Raw genomic sequence first — 20,022 nt, 5'->3', positions numbered from 1 at the left:
TGCACTTTGAACTATCACCATGATTAATAAATACTGACCAATAATGCTAACACACAAACCTGTTTCTAAAAAAGTGTCCCTAATATTGTACGGTGTTTACCTTGCGATATTATGTGCCTTACAGTGATTGGCACTATATAACTGGCCAACAATGAAGTCACTAGATAATAAAATCCCCAAATTCTAGGCAGCATCTTGCAACTTTAAATTTAGTAATGGTATTTCTGAATACAATATCATCATAGGTTTTCACAGATGGGTGAATTCCTATCTTTACTTTTGGGGTGCTTTTTTATATGCTCCTGACCTGTATGTTTGCTTATTAGTTGTGAGGTGTTCCAAAGCATTAGACGTCACATCCTCAGTATATTCAGTCAACGGTATTACATACCCTTTTAACTTTTTTGGAAATCAGGTTGTAATTATTATTATTAACTCTACCAGCTTTACCATTACTCTTACTTCCACTACTGCTGTAAATTCTGTATCTTTGGCTCTTTGCTACTTGTCCTTTTCTAGCTTATACAGGTGTACAGGTACTATCATTACTACTATTACTGCTGTGAAACCACCTAATGCAAGATAAATGCACTGACCTGAGTTTGCACTTGCTGTGTGTCTGTAGTCCTGGCCATGCATGAGAACGTCTTGAAGTGTCCTACTCCTGGCTGCACAGGCCAAGGCCATGTTAACAGCAACCGCAACACACATCGCAGGTTAATAAGCACTCGTTACACTCTGAACACTTTTTACAACAGTATATGAAACAGAAATGGACTGTCACTACAGTGTGCTTCATAGAAAAGAACTTGTAAAAAGAGGCTTGTATTCTGATGTTTTTTTAATAGTTTAGGGTTAAAGAACATAGATCTGAGTGCACACACACACATTTGCCAAATAATACTGCATAACATTTCATTCTGCTCACACCTGGTTACACTGCTTTCCCAGCAATTCAGTGAGTTTCTATTGATGAGCATTTCATTTCTTTAAATGCAATATTGTGGGCATGCCTCCCCATCAGTCTGTCCGGCTGCCCCATTGCCGCAGCTGCTAAGCTGAACAAGAACCAGGACAAACAGGTTCATTTACAGGCTTCAGCCAGTGAACCCTCTTCCAATTCTGACAGAGTGCTCAGGTAAGACATGCAAGCAAAGTTTTCAACTAATTGATTCATACAATGTTAAAGTATCAGTACCTAAATCAGGGCTCTTTTTTTAGGCCCATGTGTTTTGTCAAACAGCTGGAGATCCCTCAGTATGGCAGCTACCGGCCCAACACGGTGACCACTACACCTCGAGCAAACCTGGCCAAGGAGCTGGAGAAATACTCCAAGGTGTCTTTTGACTATGCAAGCTTTGATGGTCAGGTTTTTGGAAAACGTACGCTCATTCCAAAGACACCTAGCACTGCTGAAACATCACCCAAAGCCTTCAAAAGTAAGACTCAACTTCACTTTGCTTTTATCTTTTAACAACTTACAGGCTTTTTATATTGTTATGGTTTTAACATAAACTCTCTATAGCTGGCACTGTTTGTAAAACGCATTCCCTCTGTGCTTGGAAATTGTTATTTGTTTGGTATCTTCTGATCAATTGCAGTGTTATAGTACATCAGTATTACAAGTAGATGAAGGATTAAATGAGATATAAAAGCAATATTTATCTCCTTTAGAGATACCAAAGAAAAAAACTTGGTGAATCTGATAAGCAATAAGCACTTTCTTTCACTGTCTTATTGTTGCGTATATTTTAGAAACAAGCACTCATGCAATCTCCAAACAATTTAAACACAGAATAATACAAAAAGAAAAAGATTAGGTACTTAAGGCTGGAAATGAAGACCCGAACTAAGGATGCATGTGATGGACCGAGCAGTGAGGAAACTCAGGCACAGGTTAAAGTCCAAAAAAAGGTTTTTTATTCAACCCAAAAACAAACTCGGTTAAATTATACAGAAAAATCTAAATGTTGGGTCCAAAAAAGAGGTCAAAGTAACAAAACTGTACACAAACACTAACAACTACTGAAACAAACGATTTACCTAAATGAGACAAGGGGAAACTTAAATAGCAGCTGATCAGCCCACAAAAACAGAAAAAGGGATAAAACACACAAAAGCTCAACTGAAACTAACATAATAAATTCCATTTCCCCCCTATTATCCAGAATTGTGGTATGACCCAATTTGCAGCTCTCCATACAAGCTTGCTCTGCCCCTTTTTCACCTCTTAGCTCATCAACCAAGGGACTGGCAGCAGCTGTCACTGAGGTAAAGAAAACAGAAGAAAGATTAAATCATACATACATAACAGTGTAAACTAAAATGTGCGCACTTATTTTAAAATACAGTATTATGTGAGTGTATAAATGAATTCATTCTAAACCAAAACCAATTCTTTATTACCCTGTAAATTAAATCCTATATCTAAAGGAAGAAAAATGTAAATGTAGTGTTATGTGTAAGCCTCTATTGTAACACTGATGTTTGGTGGATCATTGTGTGGCTGTAACTGCAGCCATCACAATGCAAGAAACTCAGTGAATGAATTCAAAGATACAGAAGGAACAAAAACAGTCAAAAGCCAAGAAAGCACAGAGACTAAATCCAAAGCAGGAAAACAAAAAGCAGTGTTACACACAAGGATCAGTGATATTCTGACAAAGAGGAACACGGGAGTAGTTATACACTGAGCCTGATTGGGAAATGACAAACAGTGGGGGAAATGACATACAGGTGACAGTGAATAAGTAAAAGTAACACAGGATACAAAAGAAAACTAAGCTACAAAGTAAAACCATTAAAAGACACCAAACACAGAAACAAGAAGACACACACCTAACATGAGAACAGAGACAGATGGGGAAAATTTCTAATTCTGTTATACATTTACCCTCCTCACATCCATCAAGCACAAGGTAACCTATTAGTTGAACTGTGGAAGGAAGCCGAACTACCTGGAAGACGCCAGGCACAGGGAAAATGGGGCCACATAAGAAGGCGCCATTTGGTTCCTGGTTTAGACCAGGAGTCTTTTTGCTGCGAGGTGACAGTGCTAACCATTCTGTGTGAAATGGTCTTCTTCACATTTATATACCACCTTTCAAACATGGCTAGGTTCTGCAAAGGGTTTTTAATGTTTCCCATTCACACTCACATGCTAATGAGGCAGAGCTGTCATGCATGACACCGGTATCAGAAACAACTTAAGGCTCAGTTCTGAGATTATAGGGGCAGAGAACCACCTGAGTTATATCCCCATGGAATATGTGATTCTACAATGATTCTGATCAATAAATGACATTAAACCAAAAAAAACTATTTTTGTCAGTAACATCTATAAATTCATGTTAAGAACTTTGAATTTTTTGTACAAAATGTTTTATTTTTTAAATAATTTATAAATAAAAGTTTGTTTGTTTTTTTTCACTTGCCAACCTCTGTATAAAATTGTATGAGGTTCTGCTATAACTTAAAGTAAACCTGAACTAGTACTTATGTTGCACTCATATAGTCATAGAATACGCATCTCCTCCTAATTTCATGTCTCAAGGAATTTTTTTTGTTCCACTTGTACGCAGCTAAATTGTTCCCCAAGGCATCATCCCCCAGTCACAGCATGTCAGGAAGCTTTTCTATGAGCACCTTGTCCTCCAGCGGTTATGACTATAGCCAAGATGCAGAGGCAGCCCACATGGCAGCAACAGCTATCCTCAATCTGTCCACCCGCTGCTGGGAGAGACCAGAGACACTCAGCACCAAGACCAGGGAGCCCTGTACCAAGGTGATGCACAGTGGATTTCATTTAGACGCATGCTTCTTTTTTAAACTACGGTTTAAAATAGTCTAACAATACACAGTGTATGACTCTTGTGCTCTTTGAGTTTTCAGTCACTTCATTTGCACACTGTGTCCTCATTTAGGAGGCGGATATTGAGGTGGATGAGAATGGCACCTTGGACCTTAGCATGAAGAAGACCAAGCGGGACGGAGTACAGTCTCCAGAGCCTTCATCTTCTTTATCTTCTTCCTCTCAACATGTGGGAGCCACTGCATCTCAGGGCCAGACTCAGCAAGAGTGGGAAGGCCCACTTGACTTCACCAAAGTGGGTGTTGTCAAAGAAGAAGACCACGAAGAGGTAAGTGCAGACCTACTGTAAATGAGGACAGCTAGAGAAAATGAAAGTGAATCAGAGCTGATTTGTTGGTAAGCTACAAACAAAAAAAACACAAATACTTTAGAAATCTGTCAGAAACGTCTTTGAGCAAGCAGACTTGACTCCTCTGAGAAATCGTAAATTATTATTAGTGTAATAATTTAATTTGGAACACCAGTAAATATTTTCAATTTGGCATCTTAATCAAAAAACAATAATGTGCTTTACTGCTTTTTCTCCTTTCTTGGAAAACAATACATTAGAAAGTTTATAGATAACAGAAATATTTATATTTTAGCTTTAAATTGTTGGTTTGATTAAAGAGATGTACGTGGTGGATTAACCATTACAGAAACATAAAAAATGATTTAGGGAATTACCAGCACTGTTCACCTTACATTGGGTGGTGGTCTAATAAATTCAAGCACTGTGGCGTGGTTTGTGGCTCAGCTGCAGGGGAGCGGTGAAGGTGGCCCACAAAGCTGTTCTCCATCACCTGGTCATGGCTCCCTACTTCAGTAGGATCCCAGGACCTAATGAGAGAGGATCACTGAGCTGCAGAGAGAGTGGGCTGTAGAAATTAGACAGCGGACTGTCTTATAAGCTGTTTATACAAATGAAAAAACCACGCGCAGGAAGAACTTCCTGCCGGCCTGGGTCCTTGCTACAGTCACTTCTTTTCAGCCAGTGGAGGTGCTAACCCAGATGGTGGCTGACCTGGTGGCTGTGCACCGGGAGCAGGCAGTGGTGCATCGCCATCTCCTAGATAAGCTGCGGGATGGGTACTAGAATGTCTGGTTGCTTGGGCTGACTCTGATCACTGACCTATGACCACTGATCATCACAAATAGCCCATTTTGCCCCAGCAAATGAAATACAAGGGAAAAACACATAGAGAAAAGGCTGCAGTTTGCTCAGACCAGACACATCCCTTAATTCTGGGGACAGAATGGCCAGGGTTTATTAACCTTTTGGGGCAGTATGTGGGGATGCATTTACGACCTTTAGAGGCATGTAGTGTCTGTGCTGCTCTCAATCGTGATGCTGGATCATCTGATGCTGACTCTGGGGAGGAGGAGATGGCAGGGACTTCACTTGAGGCCCCGCTGCCTCTAGTAATTCACTCCACAAAAGATTTCCTATTATAACAGTCTTGTCATGACACCCTATGCTCAGCCTTTGACCAAGTGATTAGAATATGGTGATATGGTCACATAGTATACCCTGAAGCAGCGCTGACCTACCTTTATTCTGGATTGATCAAAGACAGGTTTTATCAAGTGAGTCATGACACTTGCATGAAAGAGGAACGCACAGTTGTTGGTGCCTAAAAATCACCGGAAATGATTTTCCATTATAACCCAATGGCAGGTCATATGGGATATGATAAAACTCGAACAATGGCCCGATTTTATTTGGTGAGCATCCAGGCAGATGTGCGCCGATGGTACGTGTCCTGCCCGGAGTGTCAGTTGGTTAACCAGCCGGCCATCCCCAAAGCTCCTTTGTATCTGTTAGTCAAAGGAATTTGCAAAGAAAAGCGTCTGGACTTCTTTGAGTTGCTTGAAGACGTTTCACCTCTCATCCGAGAAGCTTCTTCAGTTCTAAGGTCAAATGGCCAAGAGTCCCAGATTTAAACCCAGTGGGAGTTTCCCCCCCAAAGAGGGACAAAGGACCCCCTGGTGATCCTCTAATCACATGAGCCAAGGTGTGAAAGCGGGTGTGGGACCTAATTAGCCAGGGTTTCGGGTGAGCTCATTGTGAAACCTGGCCCCACCTTGTCATGTGAATTCCTGAGGTCAGATGGCCCAGGATGTGAGTGGGCGTTAAGGCGTCTGGGGAGGGAACTCAAAACTGGATTATAGATGGCAGACAGTTGGTGTCGTAAACCACCACCTCTGTTCAAAGATGGTCGCTCACAGTGGACATAGATGGCCTCTTTCACTCCTCTTTCAAACCATCTTTCAACCATTTCTTTGCAAATTCCTTTGACTACGATGACCTGGATGACTGAGAACCTTCACAGACTTTTTGTATCTGTTACTGCACTGCGATATCCCAAAGCAGTGTCACCGCCCACTATTTCTGCAAAGAGCGTGGGGCAGGCACTGTTTCAGGTCATCTCCTCAGTCGGCATCACAGAAGAGATACTGACTGACCAGGGAACTCTGTTCATGTTTTGTACACTAAAAGAACTGTACGAATCATGAATTTTAAAGTCTTCTTTAGCCACTCCAACTAGCCCTCTGCTGTTTGCAGTGCAGGAGGTGCCCCAGGCCTCAACGGGATTCCCAGGAAGCTGCGAAAGCATGGAGCAGACTGTCTCCTAAATTGTTTGCACAAATAAAAAACATTCAGATTTGGGAGAAACTGTCTGGCAGCCTGGGTCCTTGCTACAAGCAACATATGTCTTACCTTGCTTTAGGTGGAGTACACAGCTCCCTCATATACCTCATCTGAAGGTGAGGAAGAGGACCAAGAGAACTTGGAGGACAGGAAATACCCCGGTGAGGTCACCACCAGCAGCTTCAAGGTCAAGTTTCAGCCCAAAGACAGCAAAAAAGAGCTTCTTGTGTAAGTCTTTAATATTTTTTACAAACCTTGTGTGATGAAAACCATTTAAGACCTAACAGTTTTTTTAATGAATGGCAGTTTGTAAATTGGTCTGTAATGATCTAAAGCAGTAGAATCTCAAGATGGGTTTATAGTAGCTATCTACTGCTATCTAAAGCTAATTAATGTCATATTAATAAAATAGTATCATACAATCAACTTCTGTTGATCATTGTATTGAATGCACTCAGCTTAACACTTGGGTGACATTTTTCAGACAGAAAAATGAGTAAGGTGCTATAAATGACATAAATTGTATTTATATGTATTTATTTAAAAATAATTTATTGCCTCTTTTATGTCTACTTCTTTTATGTCAGTCATATGGAATAGCGCTGATTCACCAACAGGATTGTCTTTTAGGTGTTACTTTTGCATCTGTTTTTTAATGTCTTTTTATAAGAATGTTTTCCTTAAACATATAAACAAACAAGAAAAAAAGGTTCATGATTCATATATTTGGGGTAATTTCCAGTTTTAAACATGGCATGAGGTCAAATAACCACAGTTTATGAGTGGGAGGGGCAGCGTCCCTCCACCCTCATTAAAATTGCCCTTCAGGAAATAAAACGATAGCAGCTGTCTTTTAAAGGCCAGCAGAGACACTTCATCCCCACTGACACCAAAGAGAGCCAATAGGTGGGGGTTAGGTGCTAGGGTCACATTGAGAAACTTGGACAGGGTGTGTAAAACCTCTGTCCAGAACTGATCATGACTAGGACAAGAGCAGTACATATGGATCAGTGAGGCTTGAGTGCACCGTATTTTTAGCAGTGCTGCCATTCCCTTGTTACCACAACAGTGAAAAAATTGCAGCTGCTAAGAGGTTTCTCATTGTGGAGTGGGGTAGTGAGGGAAAGATGACAGCCCAGAGCAACGGCAGCAGCTTAAAACAATCAGGAAAATATTTATTGTCTGTGCCAGTGCAAAATGCTCTTTCAGCACTAAAAAGCTACTGTCAGGACTTAATAAAGACCCACAGCATCAGTTATATGACTGAACGGTATTTATACATGGACTGTTGTGGCTGAGGACATAGAGCAGGTCATCTACCAAGCAGTATGTCGGTGGGTCAGTACCCTCAAGTACTGAACCCAAGTTCCTCGCAATGCTCATGACTCACAACTGGAGTGTTTGCATGAATGTTAGAGCCGGCGCCAAGGTTTGAACCTGCGTGAGGTTGGGTGAATGAAGCTTGTAGTAAAAAGCACTTTGAGTACTCAGATTAGAAAAGTGTTATAGTTAAGTATCAGTCCATTTATACAGGTGTTTTTGTAGCTTGCTTTATTGCATATGTAATTATGAGTTTCTCTTTTAGAAGGGGAGAGTATTTAAATGAAATTCACAATAATACTGGCATTTTGAGGAAAAAATACAGAAATTTACTTAACTAATATAAACATGGGAGCAAAAGACAATGCAAGACATAGGATGTGCACACAAGAAAGCTTTTGTTTTCTGAAAAGTCTGCATAAGCACTACACTGATCTGCGAATGTGTTCTTGACCCTAGGTGTCCTACTCCAGGCTGTGATGGCAGTGGACACATTACTGGCAATTACGCATCACATCGGAGGTAAGACCTCAAGTCTAGCTTAGAAGTAATGTCCAGTGTTTGCTTCTGCTGTTTTCAAAGTGTGATTATAGTAGAAAATCATTCATTTTGGCCTGTACTGCTGACATTGATTCTTGTCAGCATAAATTTGGCAGGAATAATGATGGCATTTTTGTAAGTTTTACCTAAAGCTATCTGTAAAAAAAAAAAAAAAGGAAAGAAAAGAAAGAAAGAAAAATCTCATTAGCGTCTTTACTACGTCTGTCACACAGCAGTCAGAACACTATTCACCATTACTGACACACAGTGTTGGTCAAGTTACTTGAAAATAGTAATTAGTTACTAATTACTTCTCCAAGAAAGTAATCCTGTTACTTTACTGATTACTTATTTTAAAAAGTAATTATTTACTTTATTACTTAGTTACTTTTTAAAAACGTGATACACAACCTGAATAGGTAATAAATGCCCATCTCTGCTGACACATTACTTTTATGGCATCCAATCCTGTGACTTTCTAGTGTGTGTATATAGGTGTGTTCACTGCAGGAAAAGAAAAGCATTCAAGCTTCTCACACATTGTCAAAATACTGTATTTACTTATAATGCCTTCTACCTCCAGTACCTGGCTGAAGTCAACAGTCAGACCAAACTCTTCATCTCCTCAGAATAACCACAATGACTGGAGGGTTCAAGTTCCCTCTCTATTCTTAGACCAGGTGAACTCGGGCAAAACTGAGGAAATATCCACCTGCTGGTTTCTTGTGTGGGCATGTTCTTCCTATTGGCCAGATCTATAAACGTCAGCATGAATTGTTGTCTGTATTGCTGTGAGAGCCTTGCAATAAAGTCATGACAAGGGTGTACCCTGCCTTCTCATCCTATGACAGCTGGGAAAGACTCTAGCCTCCATTCCCCTGGCTTTAAATTGAATAATCACAAGACACATAGAAAATACTCACTCATTTTTTTTCTTTACAAATGCTTCCCCTAACTAAACTCTGTGCCAATGTTTTTACTCTTCATTGACAAAAGCAAAACTCATATTTTAGATTACACACCAACAGTGCTTTGAAAGGCAATTTCAAGATGAAGAAGGTGCAACGATCATGAAGAACATTGTTTGCTTTCCCTCAACAGCAACACTCTTACTGCGGACTCACTGATGACATTATTAAAGAGGGACAAATTTGCACATGTTTATCCCAGTTCATGCAAGAAGGTGGACTCAAAGAAGTAAACTTTGTCTAAGTAACAAATGAACATGTTCATCAAGGATACAATGAAGTGGTAACAGAAAAGGTTTCCCATAGTAATATAACAAGTTTTAAGTCAAAATACATTTCAATCATTGGGAGAATAGTGTGCAAGGCCATCTCATTCCCACAGCTGACATATAGCTTTGGTCCCTCTTTCCTGGTGACTTGCACATTCCAGAGCCCTCTGTCTTTATTGGAGGATACAGTAAGTGATAACACCTACAGGCCAGTTGGTTTTTTTGCATCGATTTTACTTGACAAGCATCACATTTCCTTGCTTAAGGCTGGCTGCTCCGATGTCCACTTCTGTGAAGTTGTCGTGGAAACAGATAATGTTTCTGCCACTTGTCCTAGAATGTGTTAGACCAGTTTTGAACCCTGTGTCACTGGTGTTTGGATAATATGGACCTACTTTTTGAGTAAGCAAATTAAGGTGTGAGAATGAAATGATTTGAAACATACCTGGACATTGTACAGCATCTGTGCCACATCCAACATTTTGGCTGTCACTGGCCAGTCCACATGAGATCAATGGTAAATTAGGATTCAAAAAGTTTGTCCTATTCCAGCCACCACACAATACAACTTTGTTGTTATTTTGAAGGCGACTGTTTGTTTTTCCTGTGCAAGCGAATGCAGCTTCACTTTAAATCCATTGGAACAGAGTTTTATGAAAGAAGCTGGCCTTGAAAGTTGTCAGCTCACATAACAAAAAAAAAAAAAGATTTATGAAGAATGTAAATATGGGCTTCTTAGTACTTATTTACTGACGTCAGGTAAAGCCATGTGCTTAGTTTATGGAGATCAGATAGCTGTGTTTAAGGATTCCAGTTTGAATGAACATTATAAGGCTAAACACAAGAAAAAGCACAACAATTTGTCTGATGCAGAGTGGGAACAGACATTTGAATCTTTGCTAAACATTTCCTCCTTGTCTCTGGACTAAAGCTGCAATGTCTATGACATAGGCCAGATATTCCATCTTTGTACACTAAAACAATTAATGAGTTTGAGATTAGAGAGGAGCTGGCAGCAATGCACTCAGTGAAAGGGACCACAAATATAGTGATTTGTTCATAGAAGTGACTGCCTGCTTAGGCAAGCCTGGGCTGAAATGGGACAAACTGGCAGGTTTTATGATTGGCTGTCCAAACCAGAACTGAAATTGGTGTTTTTGCATTGTGTTATATACCGGGAGGTGTTGTTGTAAGTCAGTGCTAGTTTTGTGAAAAGGAAGGCAAGGACATCCTTGAGCTCTCAGGTGCAGAAGGGAAGGCGGACCTTGCTGTCGATGTGAGTGTCCTTCCTATTTCCACCTCAAACACTGAACCTGACTTTAATGCACTTATTTAAATCCAAAACATAATGAGTGAGATTATGTTTTGGGGGGAAAAAAGAACTGAGAAACTGCTGATAAAATAATTACTTCAAACAAAACAGAAATTGCATTTTGTATAAAGTATTTTGGAAAAACAATTATTTTGTTATTCATTGTGGGTGTTTTGATTAAATAGTGATAAAATGTTGGCATTTTTACTATGCCTATTTTCAAAAGTGGCTTGTGTTCTGCATATCACAGTGAGTTTAGCAGTCTTATTGTCTGTGGAAATAAGCTATTGTACATTCTGGGTGGTGTTGATTTTATAGAGCAAAATCTCCTATTAGATTAAACATTTAATGATAGGGGTACGTCTTACTGTGTCCTTGAAAATGGTCTCCAGAAAGACATTATCATCCATCCTTATCGTCCATCCTCAATTCAAATGTTGCAGAGCCTTGCTGTCAGTTACATTCCAGTAAACATACCAATGAGCTGACAAGCTGCACCAATGTGGTGCAGCTTGAACAAGATAAGACAGCTTTATTTGCTGAAAGGGGAAATAATACAAAACTATACTGATACATCTATAAACTAACACACAATGAGCCACACAAAGACAAAGAAGAAAATAAAAGGCTTAAATACACAGGGAATTACGAGGGAACAGGAAACTCATGGGGAACACACCTGGGGCAAATTACACACAACGAGACAGACCATGTACAGTTAAACATAACACATGAGACAAGGTAGCTTTAAAGTAAGAGAAGCAAAGCAAAACATGGTGCAAACAGACAGGAGACTATCAAAGTAAAACGGGAAGTAACGGGAACACACGCACAGAGGTGCAGACAGACACACAGAGAGATGGCTAGGGAAACATGGATAACATGACAAGCAGGGGGGAGCAGAATGAAACATGAGGGAAGCAAGACACAAAGACTCACAACAAAGATAAACACAGCCACACTGAGGGCAAAGACACAAGGGGGAATCTAAAAAAAGCTAAACAGAATAACCTAGGTACTGTAGACTAAATCCTTAGAATAACAAAGTGGACTTAAATATAAATTAGAATACAAAATGATATCAAAACACTAGAAAATTCAAAATGTTGGGTCAAATGACTCAGGATCATGACAATAAGTCCAAAATCCAATTACAGAGTAAGGTGTTCAATCCAGTCAGAGATTTGCCAGCTGCTGTGGGATGATTGCACTAAAAACTAAAGAGAAGATGATAAGCAGAATCCTGGCTTACCTCCTCTATTTCTCCAAGTGCCATAAGATAATGTGTAGGGCACATGCATCACATATTATATCACATGCTCTAATCACTTATTCCAAAACTGTCCTGAAGTAATGCAGTTGCAACCTGTGGGTGGTCGGTAGAAAGCACTTGCATAGAAAAAAGTACTTGTGTACATGGGTGACTGAGGCAAGTTGTGTAAAGCACTTTGAGTGCTCAGATAAAGAAGTGCTGTATTATGCAAGCCATATCTTGGTCCAACAGTGCAGGGCCTCAGTGGGACAGCCCATAATGTGGGCTGACTGTGAGGTGCCCACACTAACAAGAGAATGGCCCACAGTGTGTCCCACTGTAGACCTGCAACAGATCTACAGTATGCTCAGATACTGGCCTGATATATTTTACTTGTTGAGCTCTTTTGCAATATATCAATTAGAGCAAGTATAACTTTAATTTTACTGAGGTTTTAAATCAGTCCTCTTCTCTCAGTCTTATATTTCTGACATTGTAATAAAACATGTTCTATCATATAATGTTTTCATGTGTTTTAGAGAAGATATGAAACACCTTTACTTTTGTATTATAAATAATATACCAGCAAATGTGCCCACGAACCGAGGGACTGTGTGAGCAGGCAAAACCAACACTTATCACACATCCAAAGGGGTGTGCCCACACAGGATTTCCCTAGGCAGTGCATAGTGAAGTGTCCACAGAATTCCTTCTGGGGGACACAAAAGGGCAAAATTTTACTATGGGGCACACTTGGGCTAGCCTAGCCAAGCATCACAGTCTTTTTAAAACCCATAAAGGGAACCCAAAGGTCAGAATTGTGTGGGCAGGGTAAGTGTGGATTTGCCCAGCCAACACAGTCTCGCAGTTCACCCACATCTACTCACTGTGACCCCACACAGGTATGTTTGCTAGGTTCAGGGAAAGCCTTGTTTATGTCAGCAAGACAATACTAAACCACATGCTTGCCTGCAATCTAGCACCACACTGAAAGTGTTGGAATTGTGAAACAAAAAGTGTCACTAAGTGTAACTTTTAAGAGATTTCTACTTCTTATCTCCTTATTTTGCAAATAACTAAAACTAGTTTTTCTAACAGCTCTCAGCTAAAGAAAATTCTTCAAATTGTTTATAGCTTTGGAATTTTATCTTTATCTATTTAGGTTTTACATAGATTCCCATTTTGTGGGTGGGGTCTCGGGGGTGGGGGGTAGCATTGTACACGCATTGAAAAGGTTTCTTCAGCTCTAGTGAAATGGCTCGTGTAAAATTTGTATCTTCACTGCTTTAGTGTTTGTTCAGCACATTAGCACAGATATCTGGAACCTCTCACACCTGACCTAATGTAATGAAACAAACACTTTTGCTCTTGCTCTTGACGAAGGCGGTTGCAGTTTTCTCCTCTCCTCTTCCTCCTCTCCCTTAGCTTCCCTGCTTAGCCTCTTGTGTCCTTGTCTAGTCTCGTGTTTTTTGTATTACTTTTCCCTGGAACACTCTCTCACAGTCTGTTCTCTAAAATCTAAAAGAGAATTATGGATTTGATCAACTGGTCTCTGAATGCAATTGACACCCCTTTCTCAACAAGAAGTTTGGGCTTGGGTGAGCCTGAGTGCTGAAGATATCTACCTATTCGGAACCATGGTAACAGGGTTCTGGCTGATCGGAGCTGGCTTGGCCCTGACTTACCGGAGAACTAAGGAAGCGGAACCGGTTGTTCAAACCCCCACAAGGCTGCCCGCTGGGATTGAAACAATGGGAAGAGGCGTGAGTTTCTCAAAATGGGCTCATTGAGTGCAGCACGGATAAGATCTTAGAAAGGCTTACGGCTGCTGTGAATACTCAGAATAAGATCTCTGAGTGCAGACTGGATTACATCTCAGAAGGGCTCGCTCGGAATAACATCTCTGAGCGTAAATTGGATGACATCTCGGGGAGGCACACTGTCGTGAGTTCTCAGAATCGGCTTTTTGGGCACAAGAATGACAACATCACAGAGCGCAAGTATGGCGAAGCTCGCGGCTCTCCAACGGGAGATTGAGAGACCAGTGTTGGACTGTAGAACTGCTTGGAAATTCATATGAGCTGTTCGCACTAAAGTAAAAAGCACCATCACTCATGCGGATACCCCTTCGGTGCCAGCTGCGGTTGCAAGGCTGGAGCTGAACAACAACACCCTGATAACGACTGTGTTTAGACTGTTCTTCCCATTCTATGCAAGGCCACCTGGGTTGGCTGGAAGACTGTTTACTTAGCTTGGCAGGGCGAAGGACACTGTCTCAGCTGAACTCTGGACACACATCATATATACACATGCAGACATACACTCATCCCCCCTCCCCCCTCCAAACGCCTTCAACGCTTATTCCCTTCCGATGCTGACGGTGGATCAAGGAGACCAGCGCACAGGCTGCAGGCCCGGATGTACTGTCTAAATTGGCTGTCTCTCACCCTTTACCCACCCCTGTTGCTTGTCATGTGTTTCTTTGGTGTATTAAGAGTTTTTTTCATGTGCTATGTGCAGAGGTGTTTTTTTTCTCCCTACTGGAGCTCAGTCTGGGGGGAGTTTATTTTTTTTTTCCTTATCTTTCCTCATGTGGTGCTTTTTCCATTGTTATACCTCTCTGACCTGTCTTCCCCATGTGATGTTTTTGTGTAATGTATGTATGGTCGGAGGGTAAGATGGCGCCGCCATTGCGTGCAATAGGTCGGCAGCCTTATGAAATTTCCCCTTGTGGGACTAATAAAGGTATATCACCTAAATCACTTAATACATGGTTACTGTATGTAGTGTATAAGCAGTGAAACTTTTAAGGATTTCCCTTCATTCTCTCTTCATTTGAACTGACGAGACCTTTCAGATGTTTCAGCAAACAGTAGACTGTTACATTCACAACTTACACCATTCAGAGTAGATGACTCTGATTATGCCAAAGAACATATTTAGGGGAAGCTAACAATGACATTACTTGAATTTAAAATAATACCATTTCTATCCTTGCTGTGTATCCTGCTCAATTCTGTCCTGGCTCTGCAGTCTAGTTCAGGTTCTGGCTCTTTCCTTCACTCATACTCAGACATTCTGATCTGTCTGGTGTTCTGACATTCTCTCTCTAACCTATCTTTCAGTCTGTCAGGCTGTCCTCTTGCTGATAAATCACTTCGGACCCTCATGGCTGCCCACACAGCAGAACTAAAGTATGTGTGCTTTCTCCCGTCTCTCACCTCCACAGCTACAGCTCTGTCCTTGCTCTCCTTTTTAAACTAATATAAAATACTAATATTTTTGATATAATGCAATATATCAAAAATTGGAAACAAAAAAACATTGATTTTAAATAATCTGGTGGAAAAAATCATTTTTGCCAGCAATGTGCTAATAATTTACATTTGCAAATTGAATAAGTGCCCGTGTGTGCGTGTGCGTGTGTGTGTGTTTGTCTCAGGTGTCCAACTCCAGGTTGTGATGGATCAGGCCACATCACTGGAAACTATGCTTCACACCGCAGGTGAGAGTTTGCCTTCCTAATTACATGTTCGGTAAAGACTACAGACTTACTCAGTGTATGTATGTCACACTTTGGCAATAATTTTTAAAAAAGTCTGTATGTAGACTTGTTTTCTTGGTCTCTACTGTTTACACAGTCCACCAGTCTCGCTAAGACAGAAGCTGACATTTAGCGACAAGCATTGAGCTAACAGAATATAATGTTCAAGTAAGCTCACTGTAAATGTACTGAGTCCTTGTAAACTGTTAACATGCACATCAAACAGAATCAGCTTCACCTATATTAGCCTACATGTGTCAAAATATACAAATGACTTTTTTACTTTTTTAAATCATTCTTTTAAAGAATTTTATTTATCAGCCTATGTTTAAGCAAAGCTTTGTCTTTTCTGTGTGGTCGAATTTGTTCCTCTGTGCCAGTTTGTCTGGATGCCCCCGAGCCAAGAAAAGTGGAGTCAAATCAACCCCTACCAAGGACGACAAAGAAGATTCTGAGCTGCTCAGGTTTGCAACCATAGCTCATTAGCACCGTGTGTGTTCGTTAAATTATAATTTGGCTTACTTTGGCTCAAAAGAAATGTATTATAGATATTAATTATCAGAAGATGAATGTTACGTTCCCCTGAGGGGTCTAGGCGGTGAGGGGAAGTAACAAAAGGTGTACGGGTCAGAAAAAGGAGTCAAGGAGGCAAAGGGTTAAATTAAAGAGTTTTATTAAAGTAGCTCAACTAAAAGAGACGGACAAGCCGCTATCACCATTTAAGAAAACAAACAAAACTCAGGCGTTGATCAATAAAGTAAAACGTAAGCCAAAAAGAAAGAGCAGCTCACTAGCTGCAAACACGGACATGCAGCTCACTAGCTGGAAACCACCAAAAACACAGCTCACTAGCTGGAAACCACCAAAAACACAGCTCACTAGCTGCAAACACAACAAACACTCAACTCACAAGCTGTAACCACACTAATGGCACTCTGGCCCAGAGCTCACCTTTCCCTGGGCTTAAATCCCTTTAATTACTGACGAGAGTCAGCTGTGTAAAGGAGAAAAAGGTGGCACCTAAGGCAGGAGAGAATGAAGGACACGCCCACACAATCACCTTCAGGAGGAGGCCCTGCTAGGGCCGTAACATGAATTATGATGATTCAGATGAATGGTGGAGTTTTAGTTCTTACAAAACCTTCAGGGCTGTCACAGGACAGCACCCTGACCCTGTGAAGAGGATAATATCTTGCTTATTTTAAAACTATGCCTCTATTCTTTCCTGTAGAAAAATGGAAAACATTTTAATGATGGGACAAATGGGATAAAGCAGACAGATTTGTCTGTTTTAACCCATTCAGAGGCCATTGTCTAAAGTCATGTACCAAATTTAAAATGTCTTGTGTTAGCCTAAGACAGACTAGCCTGACAGTGTTTTGTTCCTGGCTACAGATGTCCTGTTCCTGGCTGTGATAGCCTGGGCCACATCAGTGGGAAGTACGCCACTCATCGCAGTGCTTATGGATGTCCACTAGCAGCCCGTCGGCAGAAGGAAGGTCTTCTAAATGGCACACCCTTCTCCTGGAAGGCCTTCAAGACCGAGGGCCCATCTTGCCCAACACCAGGCTGTGACGGTTCTGGTCATGCTAACGGCAGCTTCTTGACACATCGCAGGTACCCTGAATATCAGTGCATCATTAACAGTGGTTTTAAACAAGCTTCTGATTTATTTTATTTTTGTTGATATATATACACACACACACACACACACACACACACACATATATATATATATATATATATATATATATATATATATATATATATATATATATATATATAAAAAAAAAAACACCCAGCACGCCCCTGCGGCGGTTTATCCTTCAAGCTCGGGTCCTCTACCAGAGGCCTGGGAGCTTGAGGGTCCTCTTGCAGTATCTTAGCTGTTCCCAGGACTGCGCTCTTCTGGACAGAGATCTCCGATGTTGTTCCCGGGATCTGCTGGAGCCACTCGCCTAGCTTGGGAGTCACCGCACCTAGTGCTCCGATTACCACGGGACCACCGTCACCTTCACCCTCCACATCCTCTCGAGCTCTTCTCTGAGCCCTTGGTATTTCTCCAGCTTCTCGTGTTCCTTCTTCCTGATATTGCTGTCATTCGAACCGCTACATCGATCACTACAGCCGTCTTCTTCTGTTTGTCTACCACCACTATGTCCGGTTGGTTAGCCACCACCATTTTGTCCGTCTGCATCTGGAAGTCCCACAGGATCTTAGCTCGGTCATTCTCCACCACCCTTGGGGGCATCTCCCATTTTGACCTCGGGACTTCCAGGTTATGCTCGGCACAGATGTTCCTGTACACTATGCCGGCCACTTGGTTATGGCGCCCATGTATGCCTTGCCTGCTAGCATCTTGCACCCTGCTGTTATGTGCTGGATTGTCTCTGGGGCATCTTTACACAGCCTGCACCTGGGGTCTTGCCTGGTGTGATAGACCCCAGCCTCTATGGATCTTGTACTCAGAGCTTGTTCTTGTGCTGCCATGATTAGTGCCTCTGTGCTGTCTTTCAGTCCAGCTTTGTCCAGCCACTGGTAGGATTTCTGGATATCAGCCACCTCCTCTATCTGCCGGTGGTACATACCGTGCAGGGGCCTGTCCTTCCATGATGGTTCCTCGCCTTCCTCCTCTTTCTTGGGTTTCTGCTGCCTGAGGTATTCACTGAGCACGCTGTCAGTTGGGGCCATCTTCGTGATGTATTCGTGGATGTTTCTTGTCTCATCCTGGACTGTGGTGCTGACACTCACCAGTCCCCGGCCCCTTCCTTCCGCTTAGCATACAGCCTCAGGGTGCTGGACTTGGGGTGAAACCCTCCATGCATGGTAAGGAGCTTTCTTGTCTTTATGTCAGTGGCTTCTATCTCCTCCTTTGGCCAGCCTATTACCCCAGCAGGGTACCTGATCACGGGCAGGGCGTGGGTGTTGATGGCCCGGATCTTGTTCTTACCGTTCAGCTGACTCCTCAGGACTTGCCTGACCCTCTGCAGGTACTTGGTGGTTGCAGCTTTCCTAGCGCCCTCTTCATGGTTCCCATTCGCTTGCGGGATCCCCAGGTACTTGTAACTGTCCTCTATGTCTGCAATGTTGCCTTCTGGTAGTTCAATCCCCTCAGTTCTGACTACCTTCCCTCTTTTTTGTTACCATCCGACTACACTTCTCCAGTCCGAACGACATTCCAATGTCATTGCTGTATAGCCTGGTAGTGTGTATCAGTGAATCAATGTCTCGTTCACTCTTGGCATACAGCTTGATGTCATCCATGTACAGGAGGTGGTTGACAACCGCTCCGTTTCGTAGTCGGTATCCGTAGCCAGTCTTGTTAATGATCTCACTGAGGGGTTCAGGCCTATGCAGAACAGCAGTGGGGACAGAGCATCTCCTTGGTAGATCCCGCACTTGATGGTGACTTGTGCTATGGGCTTGGAGTTGGCCTCTAGTGTTGTACGCCACATCCCCATTGAGTTCCTGATGAAGGCTCTTAGGGTCCTGTTGATCTTGTACAATTCTAGGCATTCCAGTATCCAGCTGTGGGGCATTGAGTCATAGGCCTTCTTGTAATCAATCCAGGCAGTGCACAGGTTGGTCAGTCTGGTCTTGCAGTCTCGGCTGACCGTTCTGTCTACCAGTAGCTGGTGTTTTGCGCCTCTGGTATTCTTGCCAATCCTTTCTGTGCCCCGCTCATGTATTGACCCATGTGCCTGTTCATCTTAGCCGATATGATGCCTGACAGGAGCTTCCATGTAGTACTGAGGCAGGTTATTGGTCGGTAGTTGGATGGGACCGGTCCCTTCTTGGGGTCCTTGGGGATCAGGACCGTCCGACCTTCGGTTAGCCATTCCGGTGTCTCTCGTTAACTAGCAGCTGGTTCATTTGTGCTGCCAGACGCTCGTGGAGTGCAGTCAGCTTCTTCAGCCAGTAGGCGTGAACCATGTCGGGCCCTGGTGCTGTCCAACTCTTCATACTGGAGACCCTTTCTTGGATATCTGCCACTGTGATGGTTACTGGACCCTGTTCAGGAGGTCGCTATGGTCTGCCCTCAGATCCACTAGCCACTGAGCATTGCCGTTATGGGTTGCGTCCTTCTCCCATATGCTCTTCCAGTATTGCTCCGTCTCCAGCCTTGGTGGTGCTGTTCTGTTATTGTTCCTTGCCACTGAGAGTACACCTTTGCTGGTTCTGTGAAGAACAGCTGGTTTATTCTCCTGCCTTCTCTCTCTCTGGTGTACCTCCTCAAGCGGGTGGCCAAGGCTGTGAGTCTTTGCTTGGCAGTTTCCAAGGCCTCAGGTATGGACAGCTTGCTGTATTTCTTAT

At 42.2% G+C, this 20,022-nt stretch overlaps 1 protein-coding gene across 3 annotated transcripts in view; it reads left to right on the top strand.

The window, feature by feature from the left end:
- The window catches only part of myt1a (myelin transcription factor 1a), a 53,274-nt gene that overhangs the window by 10,360 nt on the left and 22,892 nt on the right, over window positions 1–20,022 (top strand). For all 3 annotated transcript variants that reach the window (XM_039604002.1, XM_039604004.1, XM_039604003.1), the window contains 11 exons: window positions 626–716; window positions 1,025–1,138; window positions 1,222–1,439; window positions 3,582–3,784; window positions 3,924–4,139; window positions 6,583–6,731; window positions 8,283–8,345; window positions 15,290–15,358; window positions 15,607–15,669; window positions 16,089–16,172; window positions 17,104–17,325. In XM_039604002.1, the coding sequence (XP_039459936.1) occupies window positions 626–716; window positions 1,025–1,138; window positions 1,222–1,439; window positions 3,582–3,784; window positions 3,924–4,139; window positions 6,583–6,731; window positions 8,283–8,345; window positions 15,290–15,358; window positions 15,607–15,669; window positions 16,089–16,172; window positions 17,104–17,325 (1,492 nt within the window). The remainder of the gene's footprint in view (window positions 1–625; window positions 717–1,024; window positions 1,139–1,221; window positions 1,440–3,581; window positions 3,785–3,923; window positions 4,140–6,582; window positions 6,732–8,282; window positions 8,346–15,289; window positions 15,359–15,606; window positions 15,670–16,088; window positions 16,173–17,103; window positions 17,326–20,022) is intronic.

This window comes from Oreochromis aureus, linkage group 20 (assembly GCF_013358895.1).
Source record: "Oreochromis aureus strain Israel breed Guangdong linkage group 20, ZZ_aureus, whole genome shotgun sequence".
In the NCBI taxonomy this organism is placed as follows: Eukaryota; Metazoa; Chordata; class Actinopteri; order Cichliformes; family Cichlidae; genus Oreochromis; species Oreochromis aureus.
This window is presented reverse-complemented; position numbering and strand designations above follow the sequence as displayed.